This window comes from Gopherus evgoodei, chromosome 5 (genome assembly GCF_007399415.2).
Source record: "Gopherus evgoodei ecotype Sinaloan lineage chromosome 5, rGopEvg1_v1.p, whole genome shotgun sequence".
NCBI classification, from domain to species: domain Eukaryota; kingdom Metazoa; phylum Chordata; order Testudines; family Testudinidae; genus Gopherus; species Gopherus evgoodei.
In genome coordinates this window covers 63,741,845-63,758,688 of record NC_044326.1, presented here as the reverse complement: position 1 = coordinate 63,758,688, position 16,844 = coordinate 63,741,845, and the positions used below count along the sequence as shown (strand labels likewise).

General features: G+C 39.6%; 1 protein-coding gene across 1 annotated transcript in view; it reads left to right on the top strand.

The window, feature by feature from the left end:
- Positions 1–16,844, top strand: part of WWC2 (WW and C2 domain containing 2) — a 162,218-nt gene that overhangs the window by 89,022 nt on the left and 56,352 nt on the right. The window contains exons 4-6 of the mRNA XM_030564541.1: positions 430–506; positions 6,752–6,831; positions 15,283–15,412. Of these exons, the coding sequence (XP_030420401.1) occupies positions 430–506; positions 6,752–6,831; positions 15,283–15,412 (287 nt within the window). The remainder of the gene's footprint in view (positions 1–429; positions 507–6,751; positions 6,832–15,282; positions 15,413–16,844) is intronic.

Below are 16,844 nucleotides of genomic sequence, written 5' to 3'. Positions count from 1 at the left end.
TCTGCAAATGGAAAGTTGGCAACTCTAGTCTCAGCCAGCTGAATAAACCCACCTTCCAGAAAACCTATCTGATGTGAGAGCTCCTTGAGCTCTGAAGATTCCTTCCCTCACAAACTGTGCTGCCCAGCTAGAAGAATGGTGGCCAGGTGTTGAAAGCAGGGGGAAAGGGGAACTTGCCTTGGGTTCCATGCTAGACAAAGAGCTTCTCCTCTCTTAAATTTTTGAACTCATCCAAATGTAGAAGAAAATTTGTTGAGTATTGATTAATTATTTTCACACGCATGCTGACTTTACTGTAATAAGATGTGTACGTTAAAGTAATGCCCATTTTATTTGCACTGTTAAGTTAACCTCATAGTTTTAGTGCTAAGTGAACTCTTCAAGATTAATGGTTGAAAGTAGTTAATTTTTTGTTTTTTTTTAAATAAGTGTTCTCAGGCTCCTCATCCAGCACAAAATATGATCCTGACATTCTGAAGGCAGAAATCTCCACTACAAGATTAAGGGTGAGAATGCTTAATTTAGTTCCACTGGAATTCTGCACATAAGGTTTGTGACTGCAGTGTGCTGAGCGTGGGCTAGCAGAGATTCAGATTTAGATCTTTTGCACTCAGACATTGAACCCAACTAGCATTCTGGCTAAATGCTGCTCAAACATTTCAATTAAACTGTTACCCAAATCATCCTAAAAACCAATCCAATTAATTTTTAATGGGAACACACTTAATTTTGAGAAAAATATTCATTGTTTTAAATATGTCTCATAACTAATTTCACCTAGAAAATAATTCAGTAATTGATTGATTCCTTTTTAAAGGCGAAAGCTGGGAGACAAGAGGGCGAAATCCTTTAAAAGTGCCTAGTATGTGGATCAACACCCTGTGCTTAATTGAAAATGAGATCCTTTTATTTCTAAAATCAACTTTGGGGCTCTCATGGCAGAATTGGTTTTAGATTTGCAATGACCAGGATAATTTGGGACTTGTTTTAATCTGCAGATACAAAGTAGTGAGCATAAGTGTGCTTCTGTACACAGCTACTAAAAGATTTCTGCATATTATAGGCATTGAATTTGGTTATCTTTTTAATAATATGAAAAATAAATAGTTTGATTTATAGCTTGCGCTCATGAATTAACCTTAAATAAGGGGGTAAATGGTGTAGAATAAATTTAAAATCTAAGTAGGACGAGGGAGTTCCGCTATGTGAACTGTGGCAAACACTGCATTTTGGGCAGTTTGGGTTCTCCATTTGGTATTGAATTTTTTTGTATTGTCAAAACCTGCTCAGGTTGGAAATACAGCACCTTCATATGCTTGGTGCTTGAATCCATGCTAGGGATACATAGGTTCTGTATGCATAGAATCTACACAAGGGGTGCTGGTTGTAGAGCTTTCAGCGTCCCCTGCTGGACAATTCCCAGCATTTACAGCAGCCCCAAAGTCACGTCTCCTCTTCATATGTAGTCAAAATCACAATTAGTGTTATCAACAGCCAATATTTGGGAAGTAGTATGATGTCACACGTTTAACTTATTTTTCCAAATTAACATTTTTCTCACACACACACACACACACACACACACACACACACACACACACACACACACACACACACACACACACACACACACACACACACACACACACACCCCATACTGCAGTACATTTGCTTCCCAGGTCATGCACACCCTTCCCACTACCCTACCCAGTTTTATTATTGCCAGTTACTTAATTTTTAGGGAGTGGGCTGGCCAGCAGATTAAAGAACATATTTCAGCAAGAAGTTTCAGGAACCCTTGAAGAGGCGGGAGCCCTCTGGAAAGAGGGTTTAAGCCTGTAGGAGAGGCTGACAGAATGACAAGGCCAGGGATTGGAGAAGAACAAATGTGATGGGGAGGGCAGATGATTGCCTCTACATGTGGATGGCTGCCTTTAGGAATGGCTAAGGAACTTAACCATATTTATTTCCAGAAGACTGGCAGAAAGCTAATGTTGTACCAATATTTAAAAAGGTTAAATAGGATGACCTGGGTAATTATAGGCCTATCAGTCTGATGATTCCAGGCAAGATAATGGAGCAGCTGATACGGGACTGGATTGATAGAGTATTAGAGGAGGGTAACATAATTGTCAGTCGCTATGAGTTTATGGAAAATAGATCTGTCAGACTAATTGGAGATCTTTTTTGATGTGAACACAGGTTTGGTTGATAAAGGTAGTAGTGTTGATGTAATATACTTGGACTTCTGTGAGGTGTTTTGACTTAATACTGCATGACATTTTGAGTTAAAAAAAAAAAAACCAACTTGATATCAAATTAGCATGGCACACATTAAATGGAGTGGCTGGCTGACAGGTCTCAAAATGTAATTGTAAGCAGGAAATCATCATCAAATAAGTGTGTTTCCAGTGGGGTCCCACAGGGATTGGTTCTTGGCCTTAGACTGTATAACACTGTATATTTTAATTACTTGTAAGAAAACATTAAGTCATCACTGATAAAGTTTGCAGATGACAACAGTTGGGGTACTGGTAAATAATAAAGAGGACAAATTGCTTGGTAAACTGGGGGCAAGCAAACAATGTGTATTTTAATATGGCTAAATGTAAATGTATACATCTGGGAACAAAAATGTGAGCCATACTTAAAGGATGAGGGACTGTTTGTTGGGAAGCAGTGACTCTGAAAAAGATTTGGTGGTCATGGTGGATAATCAGCTGAACACGCTCCCAGTGCGATACTGTGGTAAAGAGAGCTAATGTCATCCATGGATGCATAAACGGGGAACCTCAAGTAGGAATAGAGGTTACTTTACCTCTTTTATTTGACACTGGTGGGACCACCGCTGTGTCCAGATCTGGTGCCCACAATTCAAGAACAATGTTGATAAATTGGAGAGGTTTTAGAGAAGCGTCATAAAAATGTTTATAAGATTAGAAAACATGCCTTATTAGTGATATACTCTAGGAGTGCAGTTTATTTAGCTTAACAAAGAGACTGTTTCTCCCTATTAATATTTGAATGCTGGGAGGGAGAAGGGGTTAGCACTGAAAAGCCTAGCTGAAGAAGAGATTTGAATGTGAAGAGGAAGGTTCGTTCAAATCATAGGCATGGAAGATGGCTTGTAGATGGAGTAAGGAGAAGAGACAAAAGGACTGTCAGGCAGGAAGCTTAGAGAAGAGCAGGGATAGGCAACCTATGGCATGTGTGCCAAAGGCGGCACGCGAGCTGATTTTCAGTGACACTCACACTGCCTGGGTCCTGGCCACTGGTCCGGGGGGCTCTGCATTTTAATTTAATTTTAAATGAAGCTTCTTAAACATTTTTAAAAACATATTTACTTTACATACAACAAATAGTTTAGTTATGTATTATAGACTTATAGAAAGAGACCTTCTAAAAACATTAAAATGTATTACTGGCATGCAAAACCTTAAATTAGAGTGAATAAATGAAGACTCGGCACACCACTTCTGAAAGATTATTGACCCCTGGAGAAGAGTATGGGCAGTGGGAGAGGGTGTAAGATGAAGCAAGTGCAGAGGTGTGTGGGGGCAGAAGGGGATTATACAAAGCCTTGAAGGAGAGGACAAGGAGCACAAGAATAGAATGCCTTAATGTAAGTAGAGTGCAGTAAACAAACAGAAGTCACGCTTCATCATGTAGGTCACATTCTTCTGGGATAGCACACCTAAGGTTATGTCTACACTGCAGATCTTACAGCAGCACAAAAGTGCTAGAGTAGACAGAGCCTAAGTCACTGGTGTAACACTCAGGATAATGAAATGAATTATAGCAGAGGATGTTTAGAAGGTGATTTTTAGGAACACTTGTGAGTTGCTGGGGGATCCAGTCCTCAGACTGAAATCTCTGTGTGTCCTCTGAAAGTACTTATAAATTTACATTTTTGGTCTGGAGGGCTAGCAGTTCTGTGGTTCTAGGGAAAGTGGGGATGGTTTTAATCTCTACATTAGATAAAATATGAATGTCATGGTGTTAGTTTTAAGGTTTTTCTATCCCTTAACTGGAAGTTTTGAGTGAAATCATTCCTGGGGATTGGAATTTTAGTTAGTTCTCAGTTTGTTTATAGATAGGAAAATGTCTTACTAGTCAGATGGTGGGTAGCAGATGAGAGCTTTAATGTCCCTTTGATACGGTCAGTGAATTGGATTGTAACATTTCTGTCAGGATATCTACAATTAGGCTTGCTGTAGCAACTCCCTTTATCACATTAAATGTCTAACATCAAATAATTTGATTTCTATCAAAGGAAGCAGTTACAAATTGTATTTCCAAAAACATGAGTCAGACCAACTCCCTATATTTAGATAAGAAATTTTACTGAAAACAACAAATGCTTGAAACCATTTATTTCTACTAAGGAAAAAGACATAAGCCAAAAAATTTCAAACTTGAATGCCTAAAATTAGGCTCCTCAAGATGTATTTAGGCACCCAAATGTTTAGGTCCTAAATCTTCAGAAGAGCTGAGCACCCAGAAGCCCTTTTGAAGACTGTAAGAGCTGCATATACTCAGTGCCTTTAAATATCAGGCCTATTTTATTTAGGACCCTAACTTTAGATTTGAGAGAGAGAGTGTAAACTTTATATTTTATTTTGGGGAATGTGTAGGGAATGTCCATCCAGTTCTGTGAACATGTTCTCAAAAATACTAATTTTGGGATATAATTTCTTTTTTGCTTATATATTCCCTCCAGTTCTCTATTGTAACAAAACCCATAATTATTTTTAATATAATTTTGCTGATTAACTAGAAATTAACACAACCAGGTTTTTACCATTTTCTCCTGGCAAGGAAGTGAACCCATTGAAGGTGGCATCTCACTGCTTTTGTCTGCCACCACTTTCCCAGTACCTTTCTTTGTGACTTATCATTGGTCTAACCTCACATTGTAAACTCCTTGGAGTAAGAGCCTTGTCTTTTGCATTTTGCTTGTAAAGCAGCAACTTTGCCAGTGGTGCTATATATAAAGAATAGACAATGGTGGAATAGAAAAACTGTATCTGCATTAGTTTAGGATGTCTGTGCTACTTATGAATGCTAAACCCATGATTGTCTTGTAGAGGTCATTCTAACTTAATGAGTGCCATAAAATCTTAATATAAAACTATCCTGTATTCTATTTGCCCTGATACAAGCCCATTGAAATAAATGGAAAGAATTGACTTTCATGAGTTTTGAATCAGACCCTATTTGCTATACTTCACAGAAAAGAAAATTAAGGATGTTTAAGCAGCAAAAATGTAATGGGTTATTTTTCTGTATATCACTTCTGAGTCAACTATGCACTTCATAGAAGAAGAGAAATGTTACTGAATACAGTTTTTGAAAGTTTTAAAGTTACATAAATAACTACATAAATACAAAATAATGTTGTAATTTTAAATATCCTCGATCTCATGACCTTCCAGGGCTGGGAGCAAGTGCTGTGTGTTTCACTGGAAAAGGGAGAGTCTCCATTTTCCAAATGAGACAGCATTGATTTCTAGCCCTTGTGATTTGTGTATTGGACCTTAAACTGGTCGCTGATACAAGACTGAATATTATATATCCTGGACTTCTGGCAAATGTAATTTTGAAGCTTAACGTCCATCATGGCAGGGGAAGATAGGAGATATTTGGCAGGGTTTTCATTTTCAAACAATTGTTATTTGAAAACTTAAAAGTAGTCCCAGGGGAGATTGGCTAGTGTGCAGAGTGCAAGTATGGCTGTCAGAGGTCTCATAAGTGCAATTTATCACAAGACTCCACAATTTCATGTGGGTGTCACTGCCACAATGACATCTGTGATGTATTAAATAATTATTACTTACATTAAAGGGACACTGTCCTATATCTGGCCTCCACAGTTTGGTTTAGTTTATTTAGTAAGTTTTTACATGACATTTAAAAACAGTTCCAACAGAGCTTTTTGTTTTCACTGACAGACATTTTTGGATGATGCAGCCCAATCTGTCAACATTTGAAATAGCAACATTAGGGTGAAAAAATAGGAATACTCCTTTTAATCCCCATGAGACTGAGATTTTTTTTGGTCAGAGTAGGAAAAATGTTCACCTCAAATGTTCCTCCTAAATAAAGATAGTTGGTGTGTATGCATTTGTAGCCAAAACAGACCAGCCTTGTGATTGTCTGAGAATCTAGAAACTGATTTGTGTAGAAACAAAAGTGAAATTGACTATTCTGTTCTTTCCAGGCTGAGTGCTTACTTTTTGTTTTTCAAACAGGATAAACAGACAAGCCAACATCCTAGTTTTATAAAAAGGAACAACTCATGAGGAGAATAGGAATACTTTCTCTTCTGACTCTCTTGAAATATAGCCAACTGAGAGCTTCTTGGAATGATCAAGTGAAAATATAATAGAAAACTAAAAAAAAAAAAAAACTAAAAAAAAATCTCATGGTCTCTCTGATAGTCATCATGCATGCTTAACTAGTGAAAAGTAAATTACATTTTAAAATTCTCTCAGGTTTAGTAACCCAGTGTCAATGCTAATAAGAAAATGTGTTTTAATCTGACGTTGTCCCTTTAACACAGAGGTAAATTGCACACAGACATCAAGAGGATAACAGAATGCCTTTGTTTTAGATATGTGCTAAAAAGCATCACACATAGCACACACATTTTACTTATCTAATGTAGAGACTGCATTAACTGTTGGAAACCATGCGTTGCACTATTTAACAAGAAGAATTTTCTAATTCTTGTTTTGATTTCACACAAAAGGTTAAGAAGCTGAAGAGGGAACTCTTTCATATGAAGCAAGAACTGCTTTATAAAGAACAGGGCTTTGAAACATTGCAACAGTAAGTATAAGAAAATAATTGAAATTGACTTAAATAATTCAATCCACTAGTTAGGACTAAACCAAATACAATTATGATTGCACAGATTTGTAGTGAAAAGACTAGGAATAAGAAAATGGCTGGAAAGAATCCACCAAAAATAAACTGTTTCCAAAGGGCTAAAACTTTTTTTATTAGGCTCCAGAGAATCGATAGAAACCACAAACCTGCTTTGGGAGTGAAAAAAGCAGTAAAATTAGTTTCATCTCACATGTAACTTGCCCATTACACAAAAGTGTGTTGGAAAAGTGCAGGAAGGAGGCTTTGTTGCAAGTCCCATAAGAAGGGCGATTAGATCCTGCCTGCCCCCTCAGCTGGCATGGAGAGAGAGGTCTGCTACTATAAGGAGGTGTGAACAGTGCACAGCAGAGAAAAGCTCAAAATGAGTTGCAGTTTTGAGAGTTAAGGGAGATCTCACCTTTGTAAATGGATCACTTTCGAGCCCTGCATCATGAATCTTCTCAGGCTTTATCTGCGCTACAGAGTTAGGTCGAAGTAAGCTGCCTTACATTGACCTAATTTTGTCAGTGTCTCCAGTACAATGCTGCTTGCACTAAAGTAAGCAGCCCGCTGCACCGACATAACTCTACCTCCACGAGAGGTGTAGCACTTATATCAATGTAGTTAGGGTGACACAGTGTTCTAGTAGACATGACGTTACTTATATCAGCTGTTATATCCAGCTGTGAGGCCCCCGCGGGAGTCTAAATGTCAAATAATAGTAGCCAGAAAACAGACAAAAATGTCAATTTCACCACTGGTAGGCTTCTTGCTGTGAAATTGCAGCCCGCTCAGGCTCATAGATATGAACCTGGCACCCAGCTGACAGCTCGGGCTGTTGGGTTGGGGTGTCCCAGCTATGAGCCAGTACCTGCCAATGGCTGGGGCCAAGGGGGAATCGCCCTGAGCCCCATGCCTACAGCTGAGGCGGTCAGCCAGAGGGCTTCTGGGCTCCAGCTGTCTGTCCCACAATGTCTCACTTCAGTCAATGGAAGCGCTCCTGGTGAGGACGCGCACTACTGACAGAAGGAGCAAGTGTGGACATGAACCTCTGCTTTAGTTATTGCGGTGGCTGTACGTCGACTGAAGTCGACTTAATTTGGTAGTGTAGACGAGCCCTTCAGTATCAGAACATCAGCCAGGCTAGTTCTGCAGCAGAAAGGTATTTCCTGTGATGGCAACCAATCCATGGTGGCCGCTATCCAGACCAGTATGAAAGTGTGGATCGTTTTTTACTGCGTAACCTTTTTATAACTAAAACCTGCATAGAGGGGCAGGTAAGTCAATTTATTTACCGATTCTGTGCTACCGAACTCCTCCCTCTGATTTTAGAGTATTTGCACAGACTATGATTTCATATCTTTGTGAGAGATGACAGCTGGATTTTATTTTTTGTAGGAAACCTCTAAATACTAAAAGTGGAAATTGTAAGAGGATTCAGTTTCACTTCTTGGGAATCCAGTACCAGTCTTAGCCATAACACGCTTAATTACTAAGTTAGGCAGATGCACATAATTAGCAATTTCAAATTTCTTTTTACTGAATAGCATTCCTAATATAAACCATTACAACACAACCGTTACAACTCACCCTAGCTAGACTAACCTCACTAACTAGTGATTTGTTGTTTTTCTTTAAAGTGAAGAATGTTACACGGGTCTAAATCCTAAAATATATATGTTTATACCTTTATAAAATAAATACAAGGATTGGTACTTCTGCTTTCACGTGGGCTCATCCTGGGTATAATATTGACAACAAGAGAAAACATCCAGTTCACCACATAACTAGTTGTTTCAGCGTCCGCAATACTGAGCATGTACACAATTTCAGATAAGAAAAACCGACTATTACTGTAGCTGTTAGGTACACATGATGTCTTTGGTTCAGTGACGTAATACGCTTCACGGAGACATTGGACTTCCAATCTACGATTCCTCCTTTGTGATGTTTTCCCAGCCTCAATTCCACAGACTTCTGTAAAATTACAAAAAACTGTACTGAGATCCAATCCACAGACTCAGCCTAGCACAGGGGTGGGCAAACTATGGCCCGTGGGCCAGATTTGGCCCGCCAGCCCTCGAGCTCCTGCTGGGGAGTAGGGTCAGGGGCCGCTCCATGCAGCTCGGCCCCCTTCCGGCTTCTACGCATGGGGCAGTCAGGGGGCTCCGCTCTGCACGCTGCCCCTGCCCCAAGTGCTGCCCCTGAGAACTGCGGCCAGTGGGAGCTGCAGGGGCAGTGCCTGCAGATGGGACAACGTGCAGAGCCGCCTAGCCGCACCTTCGCGTAGGAGCCGGAGGAGGGACATACTGCTGCTTCTGGGAGCTGCTTGAGGTAAGCGCCACCTGGAGTCTGCACCCCTTAGCCTGCCCCCCTGCCCTAACCCTGATCCCCGTCCCACCCTCCAAACCCCTCAATATCTGCCTGGAGCACCTTCCTGCACCCCAAACCTCTCATCCCCAACCTGCACTCCCACACGCCCCAAACCTCTGCCACAGTCCTGATCCCCCCTCCCACCCTCCAAACCCCTCGGTCCCAACCCAGAGCCCGCACCCCCAGCCAAAGCCCTCACCCTCCTCCCATATCTCACTCCAGCCTGGAGCGCCCTCCCGCACCCTGAACTCGTCATCTCTGGCCGCACCCCGGATCATATACACCCCAACTAGAGCCCTCACCCCCTCCCTCACCCCAACCCCAATTTTTTGAGTATTCATGGCCCACCATACAATTTCTATTCCCAGATGTGGCCCTTGGGCCAAAAAGTTTGCCTGCCCCTGTCCTAGCAGTTCTATCTTCTTCATGTAGTGCTTGGCTGGATCTGACTGGTGTTCAGAATGTCTGCCAGTTTTACCTCTGTTGGAAATCACTAGTGCTTGGTCAGGAGTTTCCAGCTTCTAGCTAAAGGTGTATGTACATGCAAGAAAGTCTGCTCTTATGAACGAAGCCTTCCATGCCAGCTTCAACACAGCTACTGAGCAGATTAACTTCCTGCATTTCCTCTAGTGTGCTAAATTACTACTACTTGTTTGCAGTCACTCAAGGCTCTATACTGCCACCTTGTCTGGGCATGTTTCGGTATCAACTCAGAGCAGGAAGAAACAGCTGCTAAGGTTTTTGGCAGAACACCAGAGAATAGGAACAAAAATGAAGAGAAGGGAGTTACATAACCATGCTCTATAAACTACCTAGGAGCAGATTGTGGCATAGCTAGGCTAGTACCATACACAGGAAAACAATCCATGTACGTATTAGTCATGGAAATGTATAGCAGTAATTGGAAAACATGTTAATATGTAGGTTAGCATGGCCTCAGCCATAGATTGCATCAATAAATAAAATAGTGCGACTTCTGAGCTGCCTGATGGGCTCTAAAGGTCTCATACTGCAAGGAGTTGATTTAATTCCATGGGAGCTAAGGGTGCTCAGCACCTTGCATAGTCAGGCTCTAGCAGCCTGGTCTTCAGAGGCTCTGAGCACTAGCGGCTATGCTTCACTTCTGCAGATCAGGCCCCAAGTGACTAAGCATTGCTCAGAACTATTGCTAGAGAAACTGACAGCATGTTGTGACCCAGGACATACTGTCGTTGTCACCTTGCTAACAAACGTGTTTTTCTTGACTAGTCTGAACAGCATTTTATTAATACCATTATTTGTATTATGGTAACACTTAATGATCCTGACTAAACCAAGATGCTATGGCTCTGAGTACAGTATGGTCACATAATAATAGTCTTTGTCCTGAAGAACTTACAAAGTTACTGGAGAAGAGAATTATTATCCCTCTTTTACTGATCGTGAACTGAGGCACAGAGAGTGACTTGTTCAAGTTCACACAACCTGGCAGAGCTGAGACTTGAACCCAAATCTCTCTGCTCCCCTGGGCAGTGCCTTAGCCACAAGGATAGCCTTTCTCCAAAGATGTCTTAACTTGTACTAACTAAAACATACTATAAACTACTTCCTGTGTAGTTTAATAGAACACTTTTACACAACCTGATTCTCTGAGGCGGAAGAAATTCCTGGTTCAGGAAACTGATAACAAAAAAAAGTGAACAGAACTATTGCTGCAACAGCTTCAATCATAGTACAATGAGAACTAAGGATGGGGATGTAGCTTAATTACTAAACTAAATTATTTTCCTTTGTGTTGGCATATAGAGACCAAAGTCAAAATGGGAGTGGAAGGCATGCAGCAGCTCATAATATCAGCCCCTTGAACTCTTTAATTGTGGATAAAAATGAGATATTCATTATTTAAATCTATAATATGATGAGAGGAGGGAAAGGGAAAAGATAATTGCCTGGATTTATTTAACTATAAATTAAACTTCACTGGAGGCACACTTAAAAAAAAACAAAAAAAAAAAAACCACAGTTCTGAAGCTTAAAGTAATAAAAACTCATGCCACTGTCCCTGGATTAAAGGTTAGCCAAGCACGCTGGCTTCATTATATTAATGCAACAATGAAGTATTGTTTTAAAGCAGCTTGCTTGCAAGTAATTTTGATAGGAATCCAAAGCATGTTTGAGAAACTGTCAACAGCATACCACAGGAAAACAATGGACATTTGTTGTAGAAATTCAGGCAGCCACTTCTGAACAGCACTAATCCCATTAATTTAAAACAGGAAGACAGAATATTTTATGTGTCAGAGACCCTTCGTGTCCATCTTAATTACATACAGAATAAAGAAGTTGCAGTTTGAATGTGGCACATCATTCTGTTAAGCAGCATGCAGCTTATTACCTGACCGCTCATTCATGGCTCTAGACCATAGGCATGTCCTATAGCTATTTGACCTTAGAAAAGAGGTAATTTATGAAAAATCAAGTGACAACTGGCACTGACTGTGCCCCTGCTCATAAGAGTTTCTGATGTAAATTGGAACCCAGTATATTTTGTCTGTATAAAACTAGTGCTGAGTGGAAATGTTTTACAACCCCTTATCTTTATTTCTAAAGCCTGTTCTTCCATAACATATGTACTGGGTTATGGTCTCAGTGCTGTGGAACTGTATTCGGATCATGGGGGCTAATAACTAGTTTGGACCAAAACAAACATATATTTCCACTTCTCTAATGTGCACCCATTGCAATTTCAGATGTGATAACTGCCTTTGTTTTATGGTGAAAGTGCTCTGGACAAAAAAAGCATTTTTCTGCTGTGCAATAAAAATGAGTCAAAAGGTAAATGTCATGTTTGGTTTGCTGTGGGTATTCATCATTTGCTTACAGCTACGGAACAGAATTTTCAAAAAGATACATCCAAGTTTCTATGTAGAATGTGTTATGCATACAGTTATCAATTAAACAATTCATGCAGCACTTACCTTTTTGCAGGTAAAACTGAATATTTGGCTTTGGCAATCCTTTCAGAAAACATGGTCTACCTTATTCCAGCATTTATAATGGTTGGCACTGATTGTGATTTTTTTTCATTACCAAACCTTTGCACATGGGGGGCAAAAACTTAAATTTGTGTGTGCAGACTGCATTTCTGCACACAAATAGCTAATTTACTTGGAATCATAGGACTGGAAGGGACCTCGAGAGGTCATCTAGTCCAGCCCCCTGCACTCATAGTAAGACTAAGTATTATCTAGACCATCCCTGACAGGTATTTGTCTAACTTGCTCTTAAAAATCCCCAATGATGGAGATTCAACAACCTCTGTAGGCAATTTATTCCAGTGCTTAACCACCTTCACAGTTAGGAAGTTTTTCCTAATGCCAAACTGAAACCTCCCTTGCTGCAACATAAGCCCATTGCTTCTTGTTCTATCCTTGGAGGTTAAGAAGAACAATTTTTCCCTTCCTCCTTGTAACAACATTTTACGTACTTGAAAACTGTTATCATGTCCCCTCTGTCTTCTCTTTTCCAATCTTCCCTTATAGGTCATGTTTTCTAGACCTTTAAATCATTCTTGTTGCTCTTCTCTGGACTTTCTCCAGTTTGTCCACAATCTTTCCTGCAATGTGGTGCCCAGAACTGGACACAGTACTCCAGTTGAGGCCTAATCAGTGTGGAGTAAAGCAGAAGAATTACTTCTTGTGTGTTGCTTACAACACTCCTGCTAATATAATCCCAGAAGGATGTTCTCTTTTTTTGCAACCATGTTTCTGTTGACTCATATTTAGCTTGTGGTCCACTATGACCCCCAGATCCCTTTCCACAGTACCCCTTCCTAGGCAGACATTTCCCATTTCGTATGTGTGCAGCTGATGGTTTCTTCCTAAGAGGAGGAGTTTGCATTTGTCCAGATCATTTTGAATTATAATGCTATCATCCAAAGCACTTGTAAACCCTCCCAGATTGGTATCATCTGCAAACTTTATAAGGGTACTTTCTATGCCATTAGCTAAATTATCGATGAAAATATTGAACAGAACTGGATCAAGAACTGATCCCTGCGGGACCCTGCTCATTATGCCCTTCCAGCATGACTGTGAAACTCTGAGAACGGTTTTCCAACCAGTTATGCACCAACTTTATAGTAGCTCCTTCTAGGTTGCTTTTGCCTAGTTTGTGTATGAGAAGGTAATGCGAGACAGTATCAAAAGCTTTACTAAAGTCAAGATGTGCCACGTCTGCTGCTTCTCCCCATCTGCAGGGTTTGTTAATCTGTCAAAGAAAGCTATCAAGTTGCTTTGACAGTACTTGTTCTTGACAAATCCATGCTGATTGTTACTATCACGTTACTATCACCTTATTATCTTCTAGATGTTTGCAAATTGAGTGCTTTATTATTTGCTCCATTATCTTTCCAGGTACGGAAGTCAAGCTGACTGGTCTGTAATTCCCCAGATTGTCCATTTTCCCTTTTTATAGACTGGCACTATTTTTTCCCTTTTCCAGGCTTCTGGAATGTCTCCTGTCTTCCATGACTTTTCAAAGATAATCGCTAATGGCTCAGATATCTTCTCAGTCAGTTCTTTGAGTATTCTAGAATGCACTTCATTAGGCCCTGGTGACTTGAGGACATCTAACTTGTCTAAGTAATTTTTAACTTGTACAATTGCAGTTCCTTGCACAAAACCTTGAACATGAAAAATTATGGCTGCAATTCTAGCACCTACTTTTGAAAACTGGATCTTAATGTCCAAAGTCAGAGAGAAAAATATAGTTCTCTATTATAAGTATTCTTGTAAATTACCATGCATGAACTGGATGCTCAAGATAACTTCTGATCCTGGACGTGTTTATGCATTCCTCACTCACAAGATTAATCTCTTCAAATGAAGGTGATGGATGATGATAGAAGCAGAAAATCAATTGCATAAAATGTATTCTTTAGTAGATAATCTTTGTGAAGATGCCTGTTTTTGTTTAAATTCTGCGAGGCACAACTGTAATAGTTTGCACAATGCTATGAAATATTCAATAAAATAGTACCGGATAGGAGAAATGTGTTTATAAATGGCACTTGTTGAAGTAAACATGGCAAGACAAAATGAAATACCTTTTGTCTTTATATTCTACGGAGTAACCATCTTAAAAAAAACAAACCCTTTTTAAAATCATTGATATTCCAAGAATTGTTTGCTCTGTAAATTACCTACTGTCTGGAATATGATGTTAATTCTCCAGAGATTCTGTGAGTAAAAGAGAGCCTGGAGATTGTCTGTGTGAACAGAACTGCTGTTCTTAACCATTGAATGCCTAAGAATAGGATGGATTGAGGGACACTGAGCGAAGCTTGGTGGTGGTGTTTCTGCTTACCTGTCAAAGTGCCACAGGCGCCCTGGATATGCGGGGGAGATGAGCAGGAGAATGTAAAGTAAGAAAAAAACATTCAGACTATACCGTGATCATTAACAGCAGTAAGAATCCATACATTCATTCTCCTCCCTCCCCACAATTAAATATTCAGGAGTTGGCATTTTATTTATGTTGCACCCAAAGGCGATGTCAAAACTAGAAGAATTTATAAAAAAAATTTCCACCAGTGCTACCACCAGTTCAGCTGTATTCATGTTAGTATCTGCAGGAGTCCTCCTTTTAGAGAAGGCTCCAACAGCTTCTGATCTCTTTGCTGTTGAGTCATTAACCTTGCTGCTGGAGTCTTGTCTGCACTGAGGATTGATTCAGTGATATTGCTGAATTGGTGGTGATGCCACTGGGCATTTTTTCCCAAATTTATCTAATGTACGTACACATAGCTATAGAAACTCTTGAGCTTGGTACTGGATGTGGGATGTATAGATTTTTTTTTCAGTGCATAAACCAAGGCTCACATGATAAACATTTTAATGAAAACTTCCTTTCCCTTTGTCTGTTAAGGTAAGTAGTTATTTTAATAAGGAAGCTGTCTCTCTAATCCCCCATTCTCGAAATGAACTGTTCCTGAAATGGACCAGCAAGGATCTTCATTTTCTCTTTTATGTCAAGCATTCCCAATCTGTCTTTTTACAGAATTGATCAAAAAATGTCTGGAGGTCAGAGTGGGTATGAACTGAGTGAAGCCAAAGCCATTCTGAGCGAGCTGAAGTCTATCAGAAAGGCCATAAGCTCAGGAGAAAGAGAAAAACAAGATTTAATACAGGTATTTGTATTGATTGATTGTTATCTTGAGGTGTTGTCAATTTTTTTTTTTAAATCCTAACCTGATTTAGTGTTGTAAACTACTCTTCACTTGTACAATGTCTTTAATCAGAGGAACTCAGAATTTTGCAACACAAAATATACCAATTTACAGATGAAGAAACTGAGATGTTTAAAGATTACATGATTTTCCCAGGGTCACACAGCAAGTTGCTGCCAGTGTCAGGATGGGAACATAAATATCTAGGCTTTGACCAGAAGTTCCTGTGGTCATAGCTTTAAAAGAGCCAAACATCAACAATACAAACCATAGTGCCAAGGAGGAGAGAGATTGAGAATGCATGTTAAATATTTTCTCTCCTGTACTTAAGAACCCTGACTGAAATCCTGGTCAGATTAAAGTCAATGGAAGTCTTGCTATTGATTTCAATGGAGCAATGATTGCACCCTGAGTCTCACCTCCACTGTACCCATTCCTGAAAACAGGGTTTGGTATAAATAGCTAAATACTAGTCAGTTGACCCACTTAACAACAACAACAACAACAAAAAAAGCGTCTTTCTTGTCATTACGTAAGGGCCATAATGTACCCTTCACTTTGCCTGAGAAGTCTACTTGTCTTAGGCATTTTATTTATTATCTTTTTATCTAGTGCATTTATGTGTCATGTATTGATTTGATTTTATATTATAAGAATAAGCCTGTTGTGAGTGCCATGTCCAAGATTAAATTAGTATTTTCTGCCTGTTTATTTTGAAATGCTTACACTATTTGCTTGGATCAGCAATTCTTTATAAAATATTAGGACATGGAAAGGTTGACTTTCCATCTGCATATGGAATACAAATGATTGAAAGATAGCAGAGCTCTTTTTCCTTTATTTCATCCTATCCAGCTGATCACTGAACTTTACTGTATATTGTGCCATGAAGTTCGGTGGACACATTTGTTTAATTCATGGCGCTGCCTGAAAAGTAATTTTCAAATATAAGCAACTTGATTTCACAGATTGGGACTGGGAATCAAGAGACTGTAGTTCTATTCTTGTTTCTGCCACCGGCTTGCTGTGTGACCTTGAGTAAATCACCCTCTCCAAGCCTCAGTTTCTCCATCTATGAAAGCAGAAAAGACCATTTATTATTTATATTGAAGTAGTCCCCAAAATGTTCTCAGGGTATTCCAAGCACAGGAGAAGATGTAGTGTCTTCCCCAAAGACCACATACTTCATCTTGAGCAGCTGTATAATGGAGGTGTGTTTCTGCGTATAAATAAACCAATAGAGCTATTTGGATGCCTAGATAATTTAGTGCTAAATGAAAACTGAACGTATGTTTGTTCTTTTGAGATTTTTGATTAAATGTCTCAGAGAGACTGTGTGGTAGATACAATTGATGTATGGGATCCTTTTCAGATTATATTGTGGTCCTTCTGC